Source organism: Lontra canadensis, unplaced genomic scaffold (genome assembly GCF_010015895.1).
Source record: "Lontra canadensis isolate GAN:19392208 unplaced genomic scaffold, GSC_riverotter_1.0 scaffold98, whole genome shotgun sequence".
In the NCBI taxonomy this organism is placed as follows: domain Eukaryota; kingdom Metazoa; phylum Chordata; class Mammalia; order Carnivora; family Mustelidae; genus Lontra; species Lontra canadensis.
This window is the reverse complement of record NW_022631092.1, coordinates 7,207,579-7,224,507: the sequence shown is the minus strand read 5'-3', so window position 1 is coordinate 7,224,507 and position 16,929 is coordinate 7,207,579. Positions and strand designations below refer to the sequence as shown.

Here is a 16,929-nt window from a genome sequence, read left to right as displayed (position 1 = left end):
TTCTTTCTTTCTTTCTTTTTAAAATTTATTTATTTTGAGAGAGAGACAGAGAGAATGGGGAGGGGGAGAGAGAAACTCAAGCAGACTCCTCGCTGAGCGTAGGGCCCTCCCAGAGCTCGTTCAGGACCATGAGAGCATGACCTGAGCTGAAACCAAGAGTCCCAGCTCAACCGACTGAACCATCCCTGCTCCCCTAGTTGGCTTAGATTTCTGAAGCAGGCTCTCCGGGTGATTACCAACCCCCTCCCGCCCACCCCGCTCCCTCTGCCAGGTGCGGCTTCGCGGATGCTGGGGCTTTAAGAGCCTCAGAAGCGAAGCCGGGTGCTGATTGGCGGTTTATTCTAACGCCGGAGAATGAGCTCATCCGCAGCCAATGGGCAGGCCGCACCCGGCCAGACCCCCGCACCCGGTCGGAGGGCGCAAGGCGGCGCGGGTGCCGCACGGTCTTCCGCACGAGTGAAGGGGCAGTGGCGGCAGGGGTAGGTCCGGCCGCGCGGACCGAGCTCCTGGCTCGGGCAGGTACGGGGTTGCCCGGCCCCTCCTCCGGGCCCCGGTCCTCCTGGCGAGGGCGTCCCCTCCTCTCACGCCCCCAGCACGCTTTCCTCCGTCTCGCTCGCGCGGGGTGCCGCACCTTGCGTGCCGGGACTCGCGGGCTGGGCGCTCCGCTTCCCGTGTCCAGGCACCGCCCCGCAGCCCTGTCCCGCGAGAGCCAGCCCCGCGGGATGGCCCGGGGGCCTGACTCGAGCAGCCCAGCCCCTCAGCCTTGGCACTCCCACCCCCACCCCACCCCTACACAGGCCTCAGAGCTGCTGGTCCCCGGGGGGCTGGGCGGAGCAAGAAGGGTGCGGCATCCCTCCCTCCATACCCTAGCCGCATCCCGGCCAGGGTTCAGCTCCCCGCTTGGAGATGTGGGTTTCCCTCCCCGCCCCATCCTGCTCTATCGAGTCCCTTTCTCCGCAGAGCCAGAGGTGGCCTAGTCTTGGAAGTTCAGGCCCTGCCTTTCTCAATGGGGCCTTAGAGAGCACAGGTGCCACTGAGGCTGGGGTGGGGTGGGGGAGGCAGCTCTGCTGGCCGCTCTCAGAGTCCCTTCCTTTCCTGAAGCCACTGCTCTTCTCCCTTTGGCCGCTTGTGTCACACTGCTCCGGGAGCAGCTGCTGTCAGGCCCTTGAAGGCCATGTGGCCTCCTCGTTTACTCAGCCAGCCAAGAGGATAGTGCCGCTGCCTCCCTGGGGCAGGGTTGGCCCTGCCCTCCTTCCTCCACCTCCATCCAGAATCGGTCCCTCCATCAGCTCATCTGCCCACAGGTTTAAGGCCAGGCCTTGTGCCTAATGCTCTGCCAGGGTCTCTGGGGGTCCTCACTTGCTGACCTCGGCACCAAAGGAAATAGAAATAAAGCAGGGCAACTCTCCTGTTCAGGGAGGTGCCACTGAGCTGAACCCTGAAGGATAAATGAGATTCCTGTAGGAGGAGTATGACCAGGAGAACAGGCAGGATGGAGGGAACAATATGAGGAACAGCCTTGGCATGTAGTCAACATATGTTTACCATGTGCAAGACACCAGTTTGTCTGTGAGACCCCAGGAAGGACGTTCTGGATCACAGATATCCTCAGCTCTCTCCAGTGCTCACGAAATACCTGTTGATCTGAATTTGAATTGAAAGGAGGAGCCCCGAACATGTTATTATTCTATTATCACCATTTAGAGAAGGTCTGCCCAGTAAAGGGATGTTCCCTGCACCAGCTCTGATCCCTCCAGCCCCTGGAGGTGAACATTAGTCTCCCAGTGTCCAGTGGAGGAAAGCAGGGTACAGATGAGGGTGTTGTTCCCAGCCGTGGCCTCCCTGGGGCATCTGTTTATTTCAGGTCACCAGCACAGGGCTGCAACCATGAGCCTGGTGGCCTGCGAGTGCCCTCCGGGACCTGGCCTGGAGCCTGAGCCTTGCTCTCGAGCTCGGTCTCAGGCCCGCGTGTACCTGGAGCAGATTCGCAACCTGGTGGCTCCTGGGGCCCCTGACATGACCAAGCGTGACTACCTGGTGGACGCCGCCACGCAGATCCGGCTGGCCTTGGAACGTGATGTCAGTGAGGACTACGAGGCCGCCTTCAACCACTACCAGAATGGCGTGGACGTGCTGCTGCGTGGCGTGCACGGTGAGGGCCAGACCCGCCGGGGGTGGGAGCCACTGCAGAAGGGTCGGCTTGGGGCTCAGCCTGTCCTCCGTCTGTCTGTGCTGAGTGAGCAAGCGGGGCCTCTGGGAAGGATGCCTGTGCGAGCGGTTCCTATATGCCAGACCCTGGTCTAAGGGCTTCCCTCCCAGTAATGGGAATAACTCTATGCGTTGTCGATGTCGTATAGAGGAATTACTTTTATTCCTATTTTCCAGATGTGAAAACCGAGGCACCAGGCAGTTAAATTACTTGCTTCAGTTTCCATAGCTCTCATTGGCAGAGCTGAGGTTTGAACCGTTGGGGCTCCCGAGAAAGAGAGAGCAGCCTGTTCAGGGCAAAGTGAGGCACTGTCTCTCCAGGGGAGAGGCTGGTCCTGAGGCCAGGTGCCCCCTGAGGGCAGTGGGGGTCGGGGGTAGGTGCAGTAGGAGTCAGGCCCTGCTTCACGGGTCCCACCCCCCTGCCACAAGCCCCCCACCGCCGGCGCTTCCGACTGAGCAGTGAATTCGTTCCTCTTCCAGTCCCCACTCTGGCCGTTTCGCACTGGGTGTCAGAGATGGCAGAGGGGTGTTTTCTGGGAGCTTCTGTCTCCTTCTCTGTAAACGGACACGGAAATCCCCACTCTGCTCCTTCCCCCAGGGTATGTCTCCCACCCAGAGGAGGGCTAGGGCGCCGAGTCGGGGCAAGGTCTGCAGACCAGCCTCAGAAGCAGGCGCCCTCTCTGCTGGAGAGCAGAGGGCAGGCGGCGGGAGTGGGAACGCCAGCCCTCCGGGGCCAGGGTGGATCCTGGTGACCCCCTTACCCCACAGTCGACCCCAACAAGGAGCGATGTGAGGCTGTGAAGCTGAAAATTACCAAGTACCTGCGGCGGGCCGAGGAGATCTTCACTTGCCACCTGCAGAAGACCCTGGGTGGGGGAGCCAGCCCTGGCACGGTGAGGAGACCGGCTCCCCAAAGGCTTGGGGGCTCTGGGGGGAGAGAGCTGAGCCCTGCCTCCCCACAGGCCAGAAGGCTGTCACCTCCTGTCTTGGGCTGCGTGCCAGGGACAGGGCTGTCCCCCTGCTATCCCGCTGGCTCCCTCCATCTCCCACACCCAGCTAGTTCCTTCATCTTCAGACACTTAGTGAATCATCTCCTGGCCAGTCTCACCCCCGCACAGGACACACACACACACACACACACCCCTCCAGACTCTCACACATGGCTCGTACACAAGCTCCATGTGTACACACTCGAAGTTTCCCCTGTCTGGTGAAGTTTGAATGGCCTCAGGGAGCACAGCTGACCCTTGAATGGGTTTGAACCACGTGGGTCCGCTTACACTCGGAGTTTTTCAAGAAATGCACCACATTGGAAATGTGTTTTCTCTTCTGCATCTTATTAGGCTGCTTTCCCCTAAAGCAGGTGCCTGGGCTACATGCCATGTTCCCTGAGACCCACATGGGCCCGGGTTATTTCCCCACCCCTGGGAGTGGCTGCCTCCTTTGGGTGGGGCTTTCAAGACGGGATCTGAAGCCTGAGGACTCCCTGGGTCCTGGAGGGGGGTTGGTGGGGGGCGGGGGTGAGTGTAGAGGGCGGTGTGGCCAGCCGGGGCCGGGGAGGGCCCGTTGCCAGTCAGGGACAGCTTCTCCCTCCCTATGAGGCCTGGGCTCCAGGGACCTCAGGTCTGCCCCCTAGTGCCTCCTACTGTCCTGACAGCTGGAGGAGGGCCTGGCGAGGAAGCGGTGCCTGAGAAAGGCTGGGCCCTGAGTCTGGGGTCTGTCTCCCACTTCTGCAGGGCTTCAGCACGCTGAGGCTCCGGCCCATCCGCACACTGAGCTCTGCCCTGGAGCAGCTGAGGGGCTGTAGGGTGGTCGGGGTCATCGAGAAGGTGAGTAAGCTGACGGCCCTGCTTCTGGTGCTGAAGGAGATGGGGTAGGCAGACGGGGGTGGTGGGTGGGGAGAAGGGGCTGGCAAGGGGTCAGCAGGGCCCAGGGGAGAAGAGCAGCTGTGTCCAGGGCTCCCCACCCTTTTCTCCCCCCAGCACACATCAGTCGGGTCCTGGAGAGGAAAAGGGGAGCAGAAGAGGCAACAGCCCCTTTTCCATGCCCTGGAGCTCAGAGAGCCACTCCCTCAGAGATTCAAGACAGAAGCCAGCAAGGCAGTGCCCGGGGCCCCCGCCAGCACATACTGCCCCGCTCACTCCCCTTCTGCTTCCCCACAGGCCCCCACCCACTCTCCCTCTGCACCCCAGGCCTGCAGGCCTGCTGGAGTTCCCCCCACTCCCCGAGTATGGTTGAGGAGTTCCTGTGGTGGAATTTTACATTCCTCTCCTAAAGCCTGTCCTGCAGAGGGTCCCGGCACCCAGAAGGGCCTCCACAGTTCTGCCCATCCCCTGCCCTTCCCCTGCCCACCCTCATCCTGACCCCGCCTGAGGCCCTTTTCCCTCCTGTGGGGCAGGCAGGGGGATAGGAGCCAACGTTCCAACCTGAACGTGGGACACTCATCAGAGCGGGAGAACCAGAAGGCCAGACAGTTGGGTCAGATGAGATCTGACCCAGTATTCGGTTGCCCTCTGCCCCAACCCAGGCCACACCTGAGTAGTTGCTACTCAGTTGCTACGTGGTTCTCAAACTGCTGTTCATCGGAATCACCTGGGGGAGCTTCCTAAAAAGAGATGCCTGGGCCCCACCCCGGGCCCGGGGAGTCAGAATTTCCAGGGCTGAGCCCAGGCAGTCTGTAATTTAAACACGCCTTGGGGGATTTTGCCGGGCCTGGGAGCCCATAGAGGACGCCCGCTGCATGCCCAGTGTGGCCGCAGCAAAACCCATCACCTCCCCGTTGGTTTCCTCATCTGTAAGCCGGGTAAGAATCCTCCCCCGAAAGGGGGCATGTGGGAACTAAAATGAAATAATTTTTGGGAAAGGCCTGGCACACGCTGAAACATTTGATACGTGTTTGATGGTTCTAAATGCTAGCGACAAGGGTGGGCGGGGAGGCGTGCAGGCTTCCCGTCCCCCAGCCGCGCTCCAGCTGCTTCCCTGGGTCTCTGGAACGGGCCCCAGTCTGTCAGCCAAGGGCCGGCCGGCTTCCATCTGCCTTCCCTCCAGCGGCACTCACTGGGCTGTGCGGGCCCCGGCCAAACACAGCAGCTCCCGCAGACCCGCCAGGAGGAGACAGCCGCCACCTTTTCCTCACGTGGGATCCCACTGAACCGATAGGCGGTGTGGACAGGGGGCTTCCAGGTCCAACCGGTGTGGGTTACAGGGAGTTACAGTGACCCGACTTTGTTTTTTTAATTATCGGAGTTTGCCGAGCTTTGGGGATGCAAATGTATACCGTGCTGTTTCCGAGAAGGAGGCCTGTGATAGAATTTCCCGAATCTGTCTGACCCCGGGACACGCATATGCAAAGCATTTTCAGAATCCAATATTCTGAGGCCTGTGCGTATGGAAAGCACACATTAAGGCCAAGCCCAACCATTCTGTTTTGAGATTGTCTTTCTTCCCTTACCCTTACCCTTTCTGGGGCACCCGGCTCACCTACTCCACCTCCCTCCTGAGGTCCTGCTTCCCTTTTCAGTTATTTTGGCTCAAACACAGGGGTGTTTTTTAAAATCATCATTCCTTACCAACATTTGAAAATTGGCAGGTTTCACATAGAAGTCCAGAGAGCCTGCTTCTCCTGCAAAATTGGAAGATCTGGAAATGCTGGCTCACATTCTCACGTGGCAGCAAGGGGTCGGGGTGACGGGGGTTGCTGGTTTTAATGGGACACTGGTCCTCGGGTTTGCTCCTGTCCCTGCCCTGCCCCCTTGGTTCCCGTCCCAGGCGCCTGTAGGCCTTGGAGTCAGGGAATCTGTTTGGAACTTCTGGACTTGGTTGCTCCATGAGAGAGAAACCTCCTGGGATTTTGATACTTTGGGCATTTTCAAAGAAAGGGTTGCTGTGTTTCACTGAAGTTTTCATTGTTCCGCGTCCCAAGATCTCAGTGGGTATCTTAAAAAAAAGAAAATCCCTGGGGCGCCTGGGTGGCTCAGTGGGTTAAGCCGCTGCCTTCGGCTCAGGTCATGATCTCAGGGTCCTGGGATCAAGTCCCGTATCGGGCTCTCTGCTCGGCAGGGAGCCTGCTTCCCTCTCTCTCTCTCTGCCTGCCTCTCTGCCTACTTGTGATCTCTCTCTGTCAAATAAATAAATAAAATCTTTAAAAAAAAAAGAAAAAGAAAAGAAAATCCCTTTATGAAAAGGTGAAAAAGGGGTGCCCAGAACTACCTTCTACCTTCCAAAAAGCAACACTCATCTGACATGAGTAAGGCACATTCTCATTTGCAAAACTGTTGCATTAAACCCTCCAGTTGCCCCAGGGAGAGAGCACTAGACTGTGCAGCCCCATCCACTAGTCATTAGCCACATAAGACTATTGAAGTGAAAATTAGTTAAAATTGAATATTCTGCTTCTCATTCACACCAACCACATTTCAAGGGCTTGAAAGCTTTTCGTACAGTTAGTGGTTTCTCTGTCGGACAGTGCAGATCCATGTTTCTTTCATGCTCTATTGGACAGTGCTGCATTTTTTTTTTCAAGATTTATTTATTTATTTGAGAGAGAGAGCGAGCACATGCAGGGATGGGAGGAGGGACCCAAGCAGGCTCCCCACTGAGCAGGAAACCCAATGTGGGGCTCAATTCCAGGATCCCATGGTCATGACCTGAGCTGAAGGCAGATGCTTAACTCACTAAGCCCCCCAGGTGCCCTTGGGCAGTGCTGCATTTTAATAATTGTCTATATTCTAGAGAATGAAATGGAGGTTCATATGGTAAAGTGAATAGCTAGTGCTCTGTCCCCCATAGCACTGAGCAAAAGAGAAGGATTTTTTTGTTTGCTTACTTAAAGGGGAAAATGCCCCTCTGCTCTTCATATATGAAAGAGGGAGGAGTTTAAAACAGTGTATATATTCCACACCATCCTACCTAGCTCTAAGATAATTGCTATTAATGTTTTGGTCTAATTCTTTCTAAATAGATAGAGGTCTGTTTATATGCATGCATGTGTGTATTTAAAATATATATATATATCTGTATACATATGTATATTTGTGTGTGTGTGTGTATATATGTGTATATATATATATATATATATATATATATAATTAAACACACTTGTTCCAGTATACTGATCAAGTTTTAAATCTGGTTTCCCCAGCCTTCATCGCTGGTTTTTTGGACTCTCTCTGAGAGGACCTTGGCCAGGGCAAGGTGGTAGGGAATCCCATTTGGCAAGGGATAGCGGGGAATTATCCAGGGTGTCAGTATTTGTGGGAAACTCGATTCTCCTAAATGACCCCAGAATTTTCTTTCTTGCTTTTTCAAACGTTGCCCAAATTTGGTCAAGGAGCTGGGACCAGGCTGGGTTCCATCTCTGGCTGTTAGAGGAGAGCCCTCTAGTGGTCAGAAGGCAGGCGTCACTGCTGCCTCAGGAAGGACACTGACTGGGGAGGGCGCTGAGGCCCAGAGGGGAGGGCAGGTGCCCTGATCACCTGGCTGTGCCCCCCTTGCAGTTAGGTCTCCAGGGCTCTGGGATCAGCCCTGTCTGTATTCAGATCCTACCTCTACCTCCTTTTTAGCAGTGGGACTGTAGGTAACATAATCTCTCTGAACCTGAACTTCATCAATAAAATGGGTCACTAATGACACCTTGTAGGGCTGTGGGGCTAAAATTAAGTAATTTCTATAAAGCATTTAGTGCAGGGTAAGTGCTCTGTAACCAGCATGGGGCTTCCCTACGACAATGTTAGGAACAGTCACTACAGATTATTGAGGGAGGGCATGTGGCAAGGCAGGGGCAGGCCACCGTTAGACTTGTCTGCCTTAAGAGGTTCCCCCTACTGACCTAAGGGAGGTATGGCCGTGACCTCATTTTGCAGTTGAACAAGGTTCAGAGAGGCAGTTTGTGTGGCCAATGTGGTAACTGGCCTTCTCCTGGCCTTTATAGGAACAAAGGGACTTTTTTGTTTTTTTTAAGATTTTATTTATTTATTTGACAGAAAGAGAATGAGAGAGAACATAAGCAGGGGGAGTAGCAGGCTGAGGGAGAGGGAGAAGCAGGGGGAGCCTGACACGGGACTCAACCCCAGGACCCTGGGATCATGACCTGAGCTGAAGGCAGACACTTAACTGATTGAGCCACCCAGGTGCCCACAAAGGGCCTTTTTTTTTTTTTTAATTGTGTTGTTAGTCCCCATACAGTACATCATTAGTTTTTGATGCAGTGTTTCAGGATTCATTGTTTATGCACCACACCCAGTGCTCCATGCAATCCGTGCCCTCCCTAATACCCACCACCAGGCTCACCCATCCCTCCACCCTCCTCACCTCCAAAGCCCTCAGTTTGTTTCTCAGAGTCCACAGTCTCTCATGGTTCGTCTGCCCCTCCCATTTCCCCCCAATTCATTTTTCCTTTCCTTCTCCTAATGTCCTCTGTGTTATTCCTTATGCTGCACAAGCAAGTGAATCCATATGATAATTGACTTTCTCTGCTTGACTTATTTCTCTCAGCATTATCTCCTCCAGTCCCATTCCTGTTGATATAAAAGTTGGGTGTTCATCCTTTCTGATGGCTGCATAATACGCCATTGTATATATGGACCACATCTTCCTTATCCATTCGTGTGTTGAAGGGCATCTTGGCTCTTTCCACAGTTTGGTGATTGTGGACATTGCTGCTATGAACATTGGGGTACAGATGGCCCTTCTTTTCACTGCATCTGTATCTTTGGGGTAAATACCCAGTAGTGCAATTGCCGGGTCATAGGGAAGCTCTATTTTTAATATCTTGAGGAATCGTCACATTGTTTTCTGAAGTGGCTGCACCAACTTGCATTCCCACCACAGTGTAAGAGGGTTCCCCTTTCTCCACATCCTCTCCCACACACGTTGTTTCCTGCCTTGTTCATCTTTGCCAGTCTGACTGGTGTAAGGTGGTATCTCAATGTGGTTTTGATTGGAATCTCCCTGATGGCTAATGATGATGAACATTTTTTCATGTGTCTGTTAGCCATTTGTATGTCTTCTTTGGAGAAGTGTCTGTTCGTGTCTTCCCATTTTTTAACGTGATTATCTGTTTTGTGTGTGCTGAGTTTGAGGAGTTCTTCATAGATCTTAGGTATCAGCCCTTTGTCTATAGTGTCATTTGCAAATACCTTCTCCCATTCTGTGGGTTGACAAAGGACCTTTCTATTTACGGCTGCAACAAACCAGTAACGAGGGAAGGTGGGCATTTGTAATTCCTGTTTGGTAGATGAGAAAATCAATTCACTTGCCCAGGTTTTAAACGCAGTGCCCCTTTCCCACACCAATCCTAGGATGCAGCCTTTGTGACTGCCCAGTGGCCTGGCTTCGGGGGGACAGTGGGGCCCATCTGCCACCAAGGGGGGGTGCCTCCAGGGCAGGCAGCCAGCCAAGGAGGCACGCCATCAGGGTGCTGGGCTTGCCCCCACATGCCCCTCACCCAGCCAGATCTTCAGCTTTCCTGTCCTGGCACACTTCTGCTCCCTCCTGTGGCTGGGGTCCACCCCTGCCCACCACGAGACGAGTCAAGGGCCCAACTCCAGACAACACCTGGACCCAGCCATTGGCATATTGCTGCCTCAGACCAAAAGCAACGGGAGAAGGGGGCTGTTCTCGAAAGACGCCTCCAGAGAGAAAGACTATTTTAAAAAAGAGGAGGGGCAGGCAGGGGAAGGGACCCAAATGAGCGTGCCAACCCTGTGTGTGCCCAGGCACGACCCAGCCCATGAGTGACCTTGGGCCACACTCTCAGAGCCTTAGCTGCTTCACCTGTCAGAGATCAGAACAGGTGACTGGCTCTGAGGTCCTGCCCAGTCAGGACGCCCTCAAACCCCGCAGGAGGGACGATGCACCACATCCGGGTGAGGGGTCTCCCTGCTTCGTGCAGGACTCTGGGACTATGGAGCTGGACAGGGGAGTCACTGCTCTCACATTGCTCCTAGCCGAGTGGGGAGACAGGAAGTTAGACCCTGTGGTCGGAGGGCTGGCACCAGAGCTAATGCCGCAGGTCTAACAAAGGGGGCTGAGCAGGGCAGGGTTGGCGTCAGCTCAGTGGGGGGCCAGGAGCACACTCTACCCCACTACAGCCTGCCCTCCTCCCTGCCTGGGAGTGAGGTGGCCTCAGTGGAGGAAATGGGGGGCTGGGGCTTGGGCCCTGGAGCCCCAGGAACTAGCCTGTGCCTTGACTGGTGCCTCCTGGACCTTGGCAGGTGCAGCTGGTCCAGGACCCAGTGACCGGAGGGACCTTCGTGGTAAAGGCAGGTGCCACTTTGTCCCCTGCCATCCTGCATTTCCCCGGGGCTTCTCACCACTCTTGGAAACACCTACCCCTCTGAGGAGCCTCCTGCCCAGAACCAGTATCTGGAGACCAGGCTCCCTCCAATCTAAAAGCTGAGCATGTCCCCTGCCTCCCAGACGGACACACATCCGGTCTCTTCCTTGTTCCAGAGGGTGGAGGGAGCAGGGGTGAGGCCCGGTCAGGAACTGGAGGGAGGCGGTTGCTCCCCGGGGTGGCTTCTAACCTCCATCACCTGTTTGCCCCTAAAGCCAGGCTAGGACGTCCCGTCTGGTCTGGGCCGCGCTGACCTGCCTGCCCTCTCCCCAGAGCCTGTCCAGGTGTCCTGTGGCAAACCGGGAGCGACTGACCATCATCCCGCACGGTGTCCCCTACATGACCAAGCTGCTTCGCTACTTCATGAGTGAGGACTCCATCTTCCTGCAGCTGGAGCACGTGCCAGGTGAGGGGACCTCGGGGCTGTGTCATGGCCTCTGTCATCCCCATGAAACACCAAGCATGAGGAGGGGGTAATGCGCTAGAGGCACGGTACTGAGCAGTGGACCCAGGTTTCCTGGGGGAGGACGGCGGGACCCGGCTGGGGCAAGGGACATCTTGAGGAATTTCATGTCCTGGGCTGGGAGAGAGCATTGATGCAGATGTCCCCTGTGCCACCATTTCCTCCAGTTTGGGTTCTTTTCATTTTTCTAGTCGATGCCCATTCTCTGGAGTGGCCACATGGGATGGTGGTGCCTGAGGTAGTGAGGACAGCAGTGGGGCCATGGAACCCATCACCCGTAGTACAGTGGTTTTGTTTTGTCTTGTTTTTTTTAAATGAGGGACATGTCCTTGGGCCATGACATAGAGTCACTGCAGGGCCATGCCTGGCCTTTTTTACTTGGTTAAATTTCATCCTGCTGTTCTCCCTAAAAAGTAAAAAAATTATAATAATTTGAGCACGGGTGAACCTACCACACACACCAAGGGTAGGAATAATAATTCACAATTCCCTTGGGGTTCTGTGCCAGTTTTGCGCCAGCTTGTGACGTGCTCTTCTTCTCCCCTGTCCCCATGCTCACTGCTCCTCTGCACGGCCCAGGAGGCACTCTCTGGTCGCACCTGCTCTCCCAGGAGCAGCCCCAACAGTCTGGGGGCAGATCTGGCTCCAGCCCGGAGAGGATGAAGGCTCCACTCACCCCACCCCTTGGCCTCCAGACCCCAGCACTGTTCCCCCAGGAACACACCCGCCTGCAGGACAGAATCCTTCTGGAACCTCCTCGGACTTCCCAGGGACTTCCCCCAGCCAGGGAGGCCCCGCCCGTCACGCCCCAGAGGGAGGCTGAAGGCGACCCCTCCGCCAGGACCCATACTTCCTGCCCCTCGGACTTTCCGAAGGCCCCAGGTGGCCACCTGCACCTCCAAGCCAGGCGTCGAGCTGGCCAGAGCTCGGACGTGAGGCCCTCTTGGGGGCTCCCTTGGGTTCATCAGGGGGCCGTCCGGGTGCTGGGGGCCTGTGGCCGAGGCAGGAGTCCCAGCTGCCCCTTAGTGGCTAGGGCCCGCCCAGGGTCCGGCTGGGGCGCCTGGAGAGTGAAGGAGGAGCAGGTGAAGCAGTGGGCGGCGGAGACCCTGCTGGCCCTGGAGGCGCTGCACCAGCAGGGGGTGCTGTGCCGAGACCTCAACCCCCGGAACCTGCTCTTGGACCAGGCAGGTAGGCGCCCGGGCCAGGGAGGAGGGATCAGGTTGTCCTCACCCTACCCCCAGACTGAGGAGGACAGGTCCTCAAAGTCCCAGGGACCTCTGAGGCCGTCTGCTTCCCCGGCCTCCCCCGGCCTCTACATGCGGGACCCCGCCGAGTCTAGTCAGCCAAGGTTGAGCCGGAGTCCCGGGCAGCGGCTCCTAGGAATATCGGTTGTCCCTGGGCCTTAGGGGACCTAGGGAGGCTCTGCCCAGTGCAGCCACTGGCTCCTGCTTTGGGCCCGTGGGGGAAGCCCTGGAGTCCCCTTCCCCATGCCACCTGCTCCAGGACAACTAAACACAAGTTTTCTTCCCCTTTGTCCTCCCCACGCACGCTGGCTGAGAAGGTCACATCCGGCTCACGTATTTTGGCCAGTGGTCCGAGGTGGAGCCCCACTACTGCAGGGAGGCCGTGGACAATCTCTACAGTGCCCCAGGCAAGAGGGGAGGAGGGGCTCTGGGGCCTGAGGTCTTGGCTGCCTCTGTGGGTGGAGCCGTGGGGCTGAGCGCGGCAGAGGGAAGGAGCCGTGTCCGGGGAGGAGGGGTAGAGAGACCAGCCCTGTTGGGTGAGGCTGGGACACGTGTGTTCTTATTGCCACAGAGGTGGGGGGGATTTCTGAGCTGACGGAAGCCTGTGACTGGTGGAGCTTCGGGGCTCTGCTCTATGAAATGCTGACGGGAACCGTGAGTAGCTGGGCAGGGGGTGGGGCCCTGGGGGTGTCCCCGACTGCAGGATGGGCTCAGCTTTGTCCAGCCAGCCAGGGTCGGGGCTGAGGCTACCTGGTTTTCCAAGACCTGGCTGTTCCCCCTCCCCGTCCCCCATAGCTGCCCCCACAGGCCCTGAGAGCCCTGGGAAGCCGCTCCCGCCCAGGTCATGGGCACATTGAGCGCATCTGCCACCCTAGCAGCTAGAGCTAGTGAGACTGTCCTCAACTTAGGTAAATGAGAGTTGAGTTGGGATAGTCAGGGAAGGTTTCCAGAGAATACCTGGGTGTTCCGGAGGGAGGCTGGGATTGGACACAACCCTTCATCCCTGGAAGGCCACGGCATCTTCCCCCCCACCCCCACCCGTCTGGGCTGTCAGGTCCAGTTTTGGCCGGAGGACAGCGGGCTCTGCCTCTGTGCTCCTCCGTGAGAACAGCATCACACGGGGGCTGGTTAGGCCAAGCAGCAAAGGAAAGGCCAGACTACAGCTGAGCAGGAAATGACGGGAGCGGATGCAGTGTGTCTGCTAGAGGGTCTCTGAGAGCCCCAAGGGTGGGGTTCTCTCCCCTCCGCCTCCCACCGTCTCTCTAGCCCAGGGCTCCTGGCCTTCCTCCTGGTTGCATCTTGCAGCTCTGCCTGACCCCCGACAGTCCTCTCCGTGCTCCAGCACTGCAGGGTTCTGGGGCACAGGGAGCTCCTGCCTTGGCCCTGACAGGGGCATTCCATGGCCTGCTATGGAGATTTTCGTTCCATAAGGAGACAGGTTCCGCTATTGTTCCTGACAGAGTGCCTGCCCTGAATGCAGCCCAAGATTGATGCTTCTGGCAGGCGTGGAGCCAGGGAGCCCTGGGTTCAAACCCTGAACTCAGCATAAGTCCCTTTACCTCCCTGAGCCTGCTTCTTGACTTTAAAATGAAGGTCCTAGAACTTATTTTGAGGGTTGTGGTGGAAATTACAGACGAGGGATGTCAGGCATCTTCGCCACGCGGCAGGTAGTAGCTCCAAAGCACCACCCTCCTCCTCATCGCCATGGGCCGTGACTCGAGGGGAGTAAAGCCTGGCTGCCGCTGGCACGGCAGACATTGCTGGGGTTGACCCCCTTCCCTGTCTCTCCCAGGCCCTGTCGCAGAGCCACCCCTCAGGAATCCAGCCCCACACACAGCTCCAGCTGCCTGAGTGGCTCAGCCGCCCCGCGGCCTCCCTCCTGACCGAGGTGAGCTACGCTGGCCTAGAGGCAGCAGCCTCTAGGGTGGGAGGGCAGGAGCTGGGAGGGCGCAGCCCTGGCACCACCAGCAGCCCCACGGCTGCCATCTGCGGGTGCAGGGGGCGAATGGGGACAACAAATCTGCATATGCTGGTATCCCAACAACACTGGGGTTTCGTGGGCCGGGAGTGGCGGCTAGGACCCCCACCCTGCCTCCTGCCCCAGGTCAACCCAGGCCTCAGCGAAGGGCCTGGGAAGGCCCGTCAAGCCCACTGGGCTTTTTCCACAGCTGCTGCAGTTTGATCCTGCCCGACGCCTGGGCGCCGGAGGTGGCGGTGTAGACAAGCTCAAGGCACACCCCTTTTTCAGCAGTACCCAGTGGAGCAAACTGGGGGGGTAAGAGGGGCCAGAGTGGGTCATGGAAGCTGCTGGACTAGTCTGGATTTTCTCTCCCCTCTGCCTGTCACCCAGAGCAGGCCCATCTCATCAGTGACCCTTGGGCGAAGAAGGCAGGGCAGCTGCCTCCCACCACCGCTCAGCACCACTCTTGGGTGTTGTCGTAACCATCACCGCTGCCCAGAAGGGCCTGGGCGGCCTCCAGCCAGCTCTGGAGACCCTTTCTGGTCACTGCTAAGGGGGAGGGACAAGGAGAGCTCACCCGGCTGGGCAGCTCGGACCTCTCCGCCCATCTGCTCTCCGCCCACCAGCCACCAGCTCTCTGTCCCTTGACCGCAGACCTGCCGGGCTCCAGGTGCCTTCCGCAGCCTGAGTGCTGAGCTCCTGCCTGCCTGCTGAGTGGACTGCAAGCTCTCGTGACTCAGCAGCTGCTCTGTGCCCCATGTGGGACATCTCTGGAGACTCATCTGAGGATACGGGTCCATTGGCTCAGTGGACCCAGACCAGGGCCGCCCAGCCTGCTCACGTTAGCCGTGCACCTAGGGGGCCTCTTCCCGCTCCCAGGCTCTGCCTGCACGGGGTGGGGGGCTGGGAAAGCGGGGAGGTGGCTGCAGTGGACAGGAGGCGAGGTGGGGGGGGGGATAGGATGATCCACTCCCCACCCTGACCATGCCCCCTACCTTCGTGTTTTCAGATGGGAAAACAAAGGCAGGCAGGAGAGGGAAATCAGGATAAGTATAAGGGAAGAGGGAGTCACTTAGTGCCACTTAATCATTTTGAAAACAGAGTAAAGGGCTCCCTTCCCCAGCTAGCCCACCAGAGTGGAAAGGGGAGCCTGCCCCATGGGCCTCCAGGCTGGAGCCACTACCACACTTTGTACCCATTACAATTCCCCTCTCAGGCATTTGTCCTATTTACCATTTTGCATTTTCGTCTTGAGGGTCCATTCAATTCACCGTCCACTGTGACTTCACAAAACACATGGAATGATTGCCTAAGCTTTTAGCCAGAACCAAAAATGTTTCTGGTCCCTGAGGAACCGGGGTAAGTAGTTACCTCAAAGACAGTCCCCTCCCAGATTTGGGGGCCCTCTGATTCCCCTGGGGGCTCACCGTGTCACCGGGGTGTGGCACCTAAGAAGGAAATTTCACCAGACCTCTGCCCCCAACCTCTTCCATCCAGTCTCACCACCACCACCAGGGGGCGCCTGACACTTCGTCTGGCTGTGAAGGCCCAACTCTAGGGGTAGGGACCACTCCTGCAAAGGGCAGGCTGGGGGAAACAGACTGCGCGTGCTTTCCCTGGGGCTTGCCCATACCTCCCCACCCCGTCCCCTAATAAAGCCTGCCATTGCCTATGGTGTTCTTGCCTCCTGAATGCGACCAGAGCAGTCCTGCTGGAAGGAGAGTGGAAGGCTCCCTCAGAGAAGCTCCGTGATAGTCATGAGCTTGGGGTCCACTAGAAGGTACGAAGGAGGGCTGATGGTGAAGGGCACGCCAGCCTGTGCCCTGCACAGCTTTGAGCTGAGAGGAAGGGATGGCATACAGGGGGCCCTGGAATCTGCAGGAAATAGAGAAGTCTTAGAAGGGGGGCATGGTACCTGGGGGGAGGGGGGAGACAGGACAGTAGTCTAATCCTCCTCACAGTGAGCCCAAAGATGGGTGGTGGCTCCCATTAAAGACATTAAGGGTAGGGCTGGTCAGAGCTGGGGGAGTCTGTTAAGTCTGCTCTTTTGCTATGCTATCAGACCGGACTGCTTCCAACCACCGCCACATGAAGTGTGAGTTGCTTCTGAACTTCTGGGCCTCATCCGTGCAACACACACTTGCACACCTGATACCTTGCTGGGCCCTGAATACGGAATAGTGGTGTCCCAGCCCTTATGGGGCTTACAGTCTACCTCGTTTTGACAAAATAGGGTTAATAATACCTCCTTTGTAAGTTTACAAGAGCGTCTAGCACCAAGCCCAGGACAGATTAATACTAAAGTTCTGCCTTTTGTTGAACCCAATTCTGCCCCCCCCCCACCACCTATTAACTCTGGTTCTGTCCTGAGGCCACTTCGTTCCCATGACAGCCCACCTAGACATGGCATCACTGCAGGCCCAGCAGGTGGGGATGTTGTTTAAGCTCAGACACCATAGGTCTGTCCCCCGCAGTCCGGCTAGGTCATCTCCCAACCCTGACTGCTTACACTCCCAGACCACTGCTCCCAGGAGGTGACCTACTGTCATCTGTGCTGACCATGAGCACCCTTGTATATGTGGCAATCAAGTCCAAAATGCAGAGTTGTCTGTTGTGCTCACCTCCTCAATCCATCCCAGAAATGCTGCGAGCCCCCACAAAAACGCTTGTCTGTTGACGTCTGGTTCACACCTTTGTGAAGCCACTGTGTAGTCTCCCC

At 57.0% G+C, this 16,929-nt stretch overlaps 1 protein-coding gene across 2 annotated transcripts; it reads left to right on the top strand.

The window, feature by feature from the left end:
* Window positions 1–411: 411 nt before the first annotated feature.
* On the top strand, window positions 412–15,729 carry RPS6KL1 (ribosomal protein S6 kinase like 1). Of its 2 annotated transcripts, none has more exons than XM_032837518.1 (11): window positions 412–519; window positions 1,984–2,152; window positions 2,977–3,101; window positions 3,945–4,037; window positions 10,422–10,469; window positions 10,817–10,949; window positions 11,586–12,194; window positions 12,568–12,657; window positions 12,822–12,904; window positions 14,043–14,138; window positions 14,419–15,729. In XM_032837518.1, exons 2-11 carry the CDS (start codon window positions 2,017–2,019, stop codon window positions 14,527–14,529), a joined length of 1,524 nt encoding a protein of 507 aa, XP_032693409.1. In that variant the 5' UTR covers window positions 412–519; window positions 1,984–2,016; the 3' UTR covers window positions 14,530–15,729. The 2 variants fall into 2 exon arrangements, with proteins under 2 accessions (XP_032693409.1, XP_032693408.1); XM_032837517.1 differs by having other exon boundaries at window positions 1,865–2,152.
* Window positions 15,730–16,929: the final 1,200 nt, after the last annotated feature.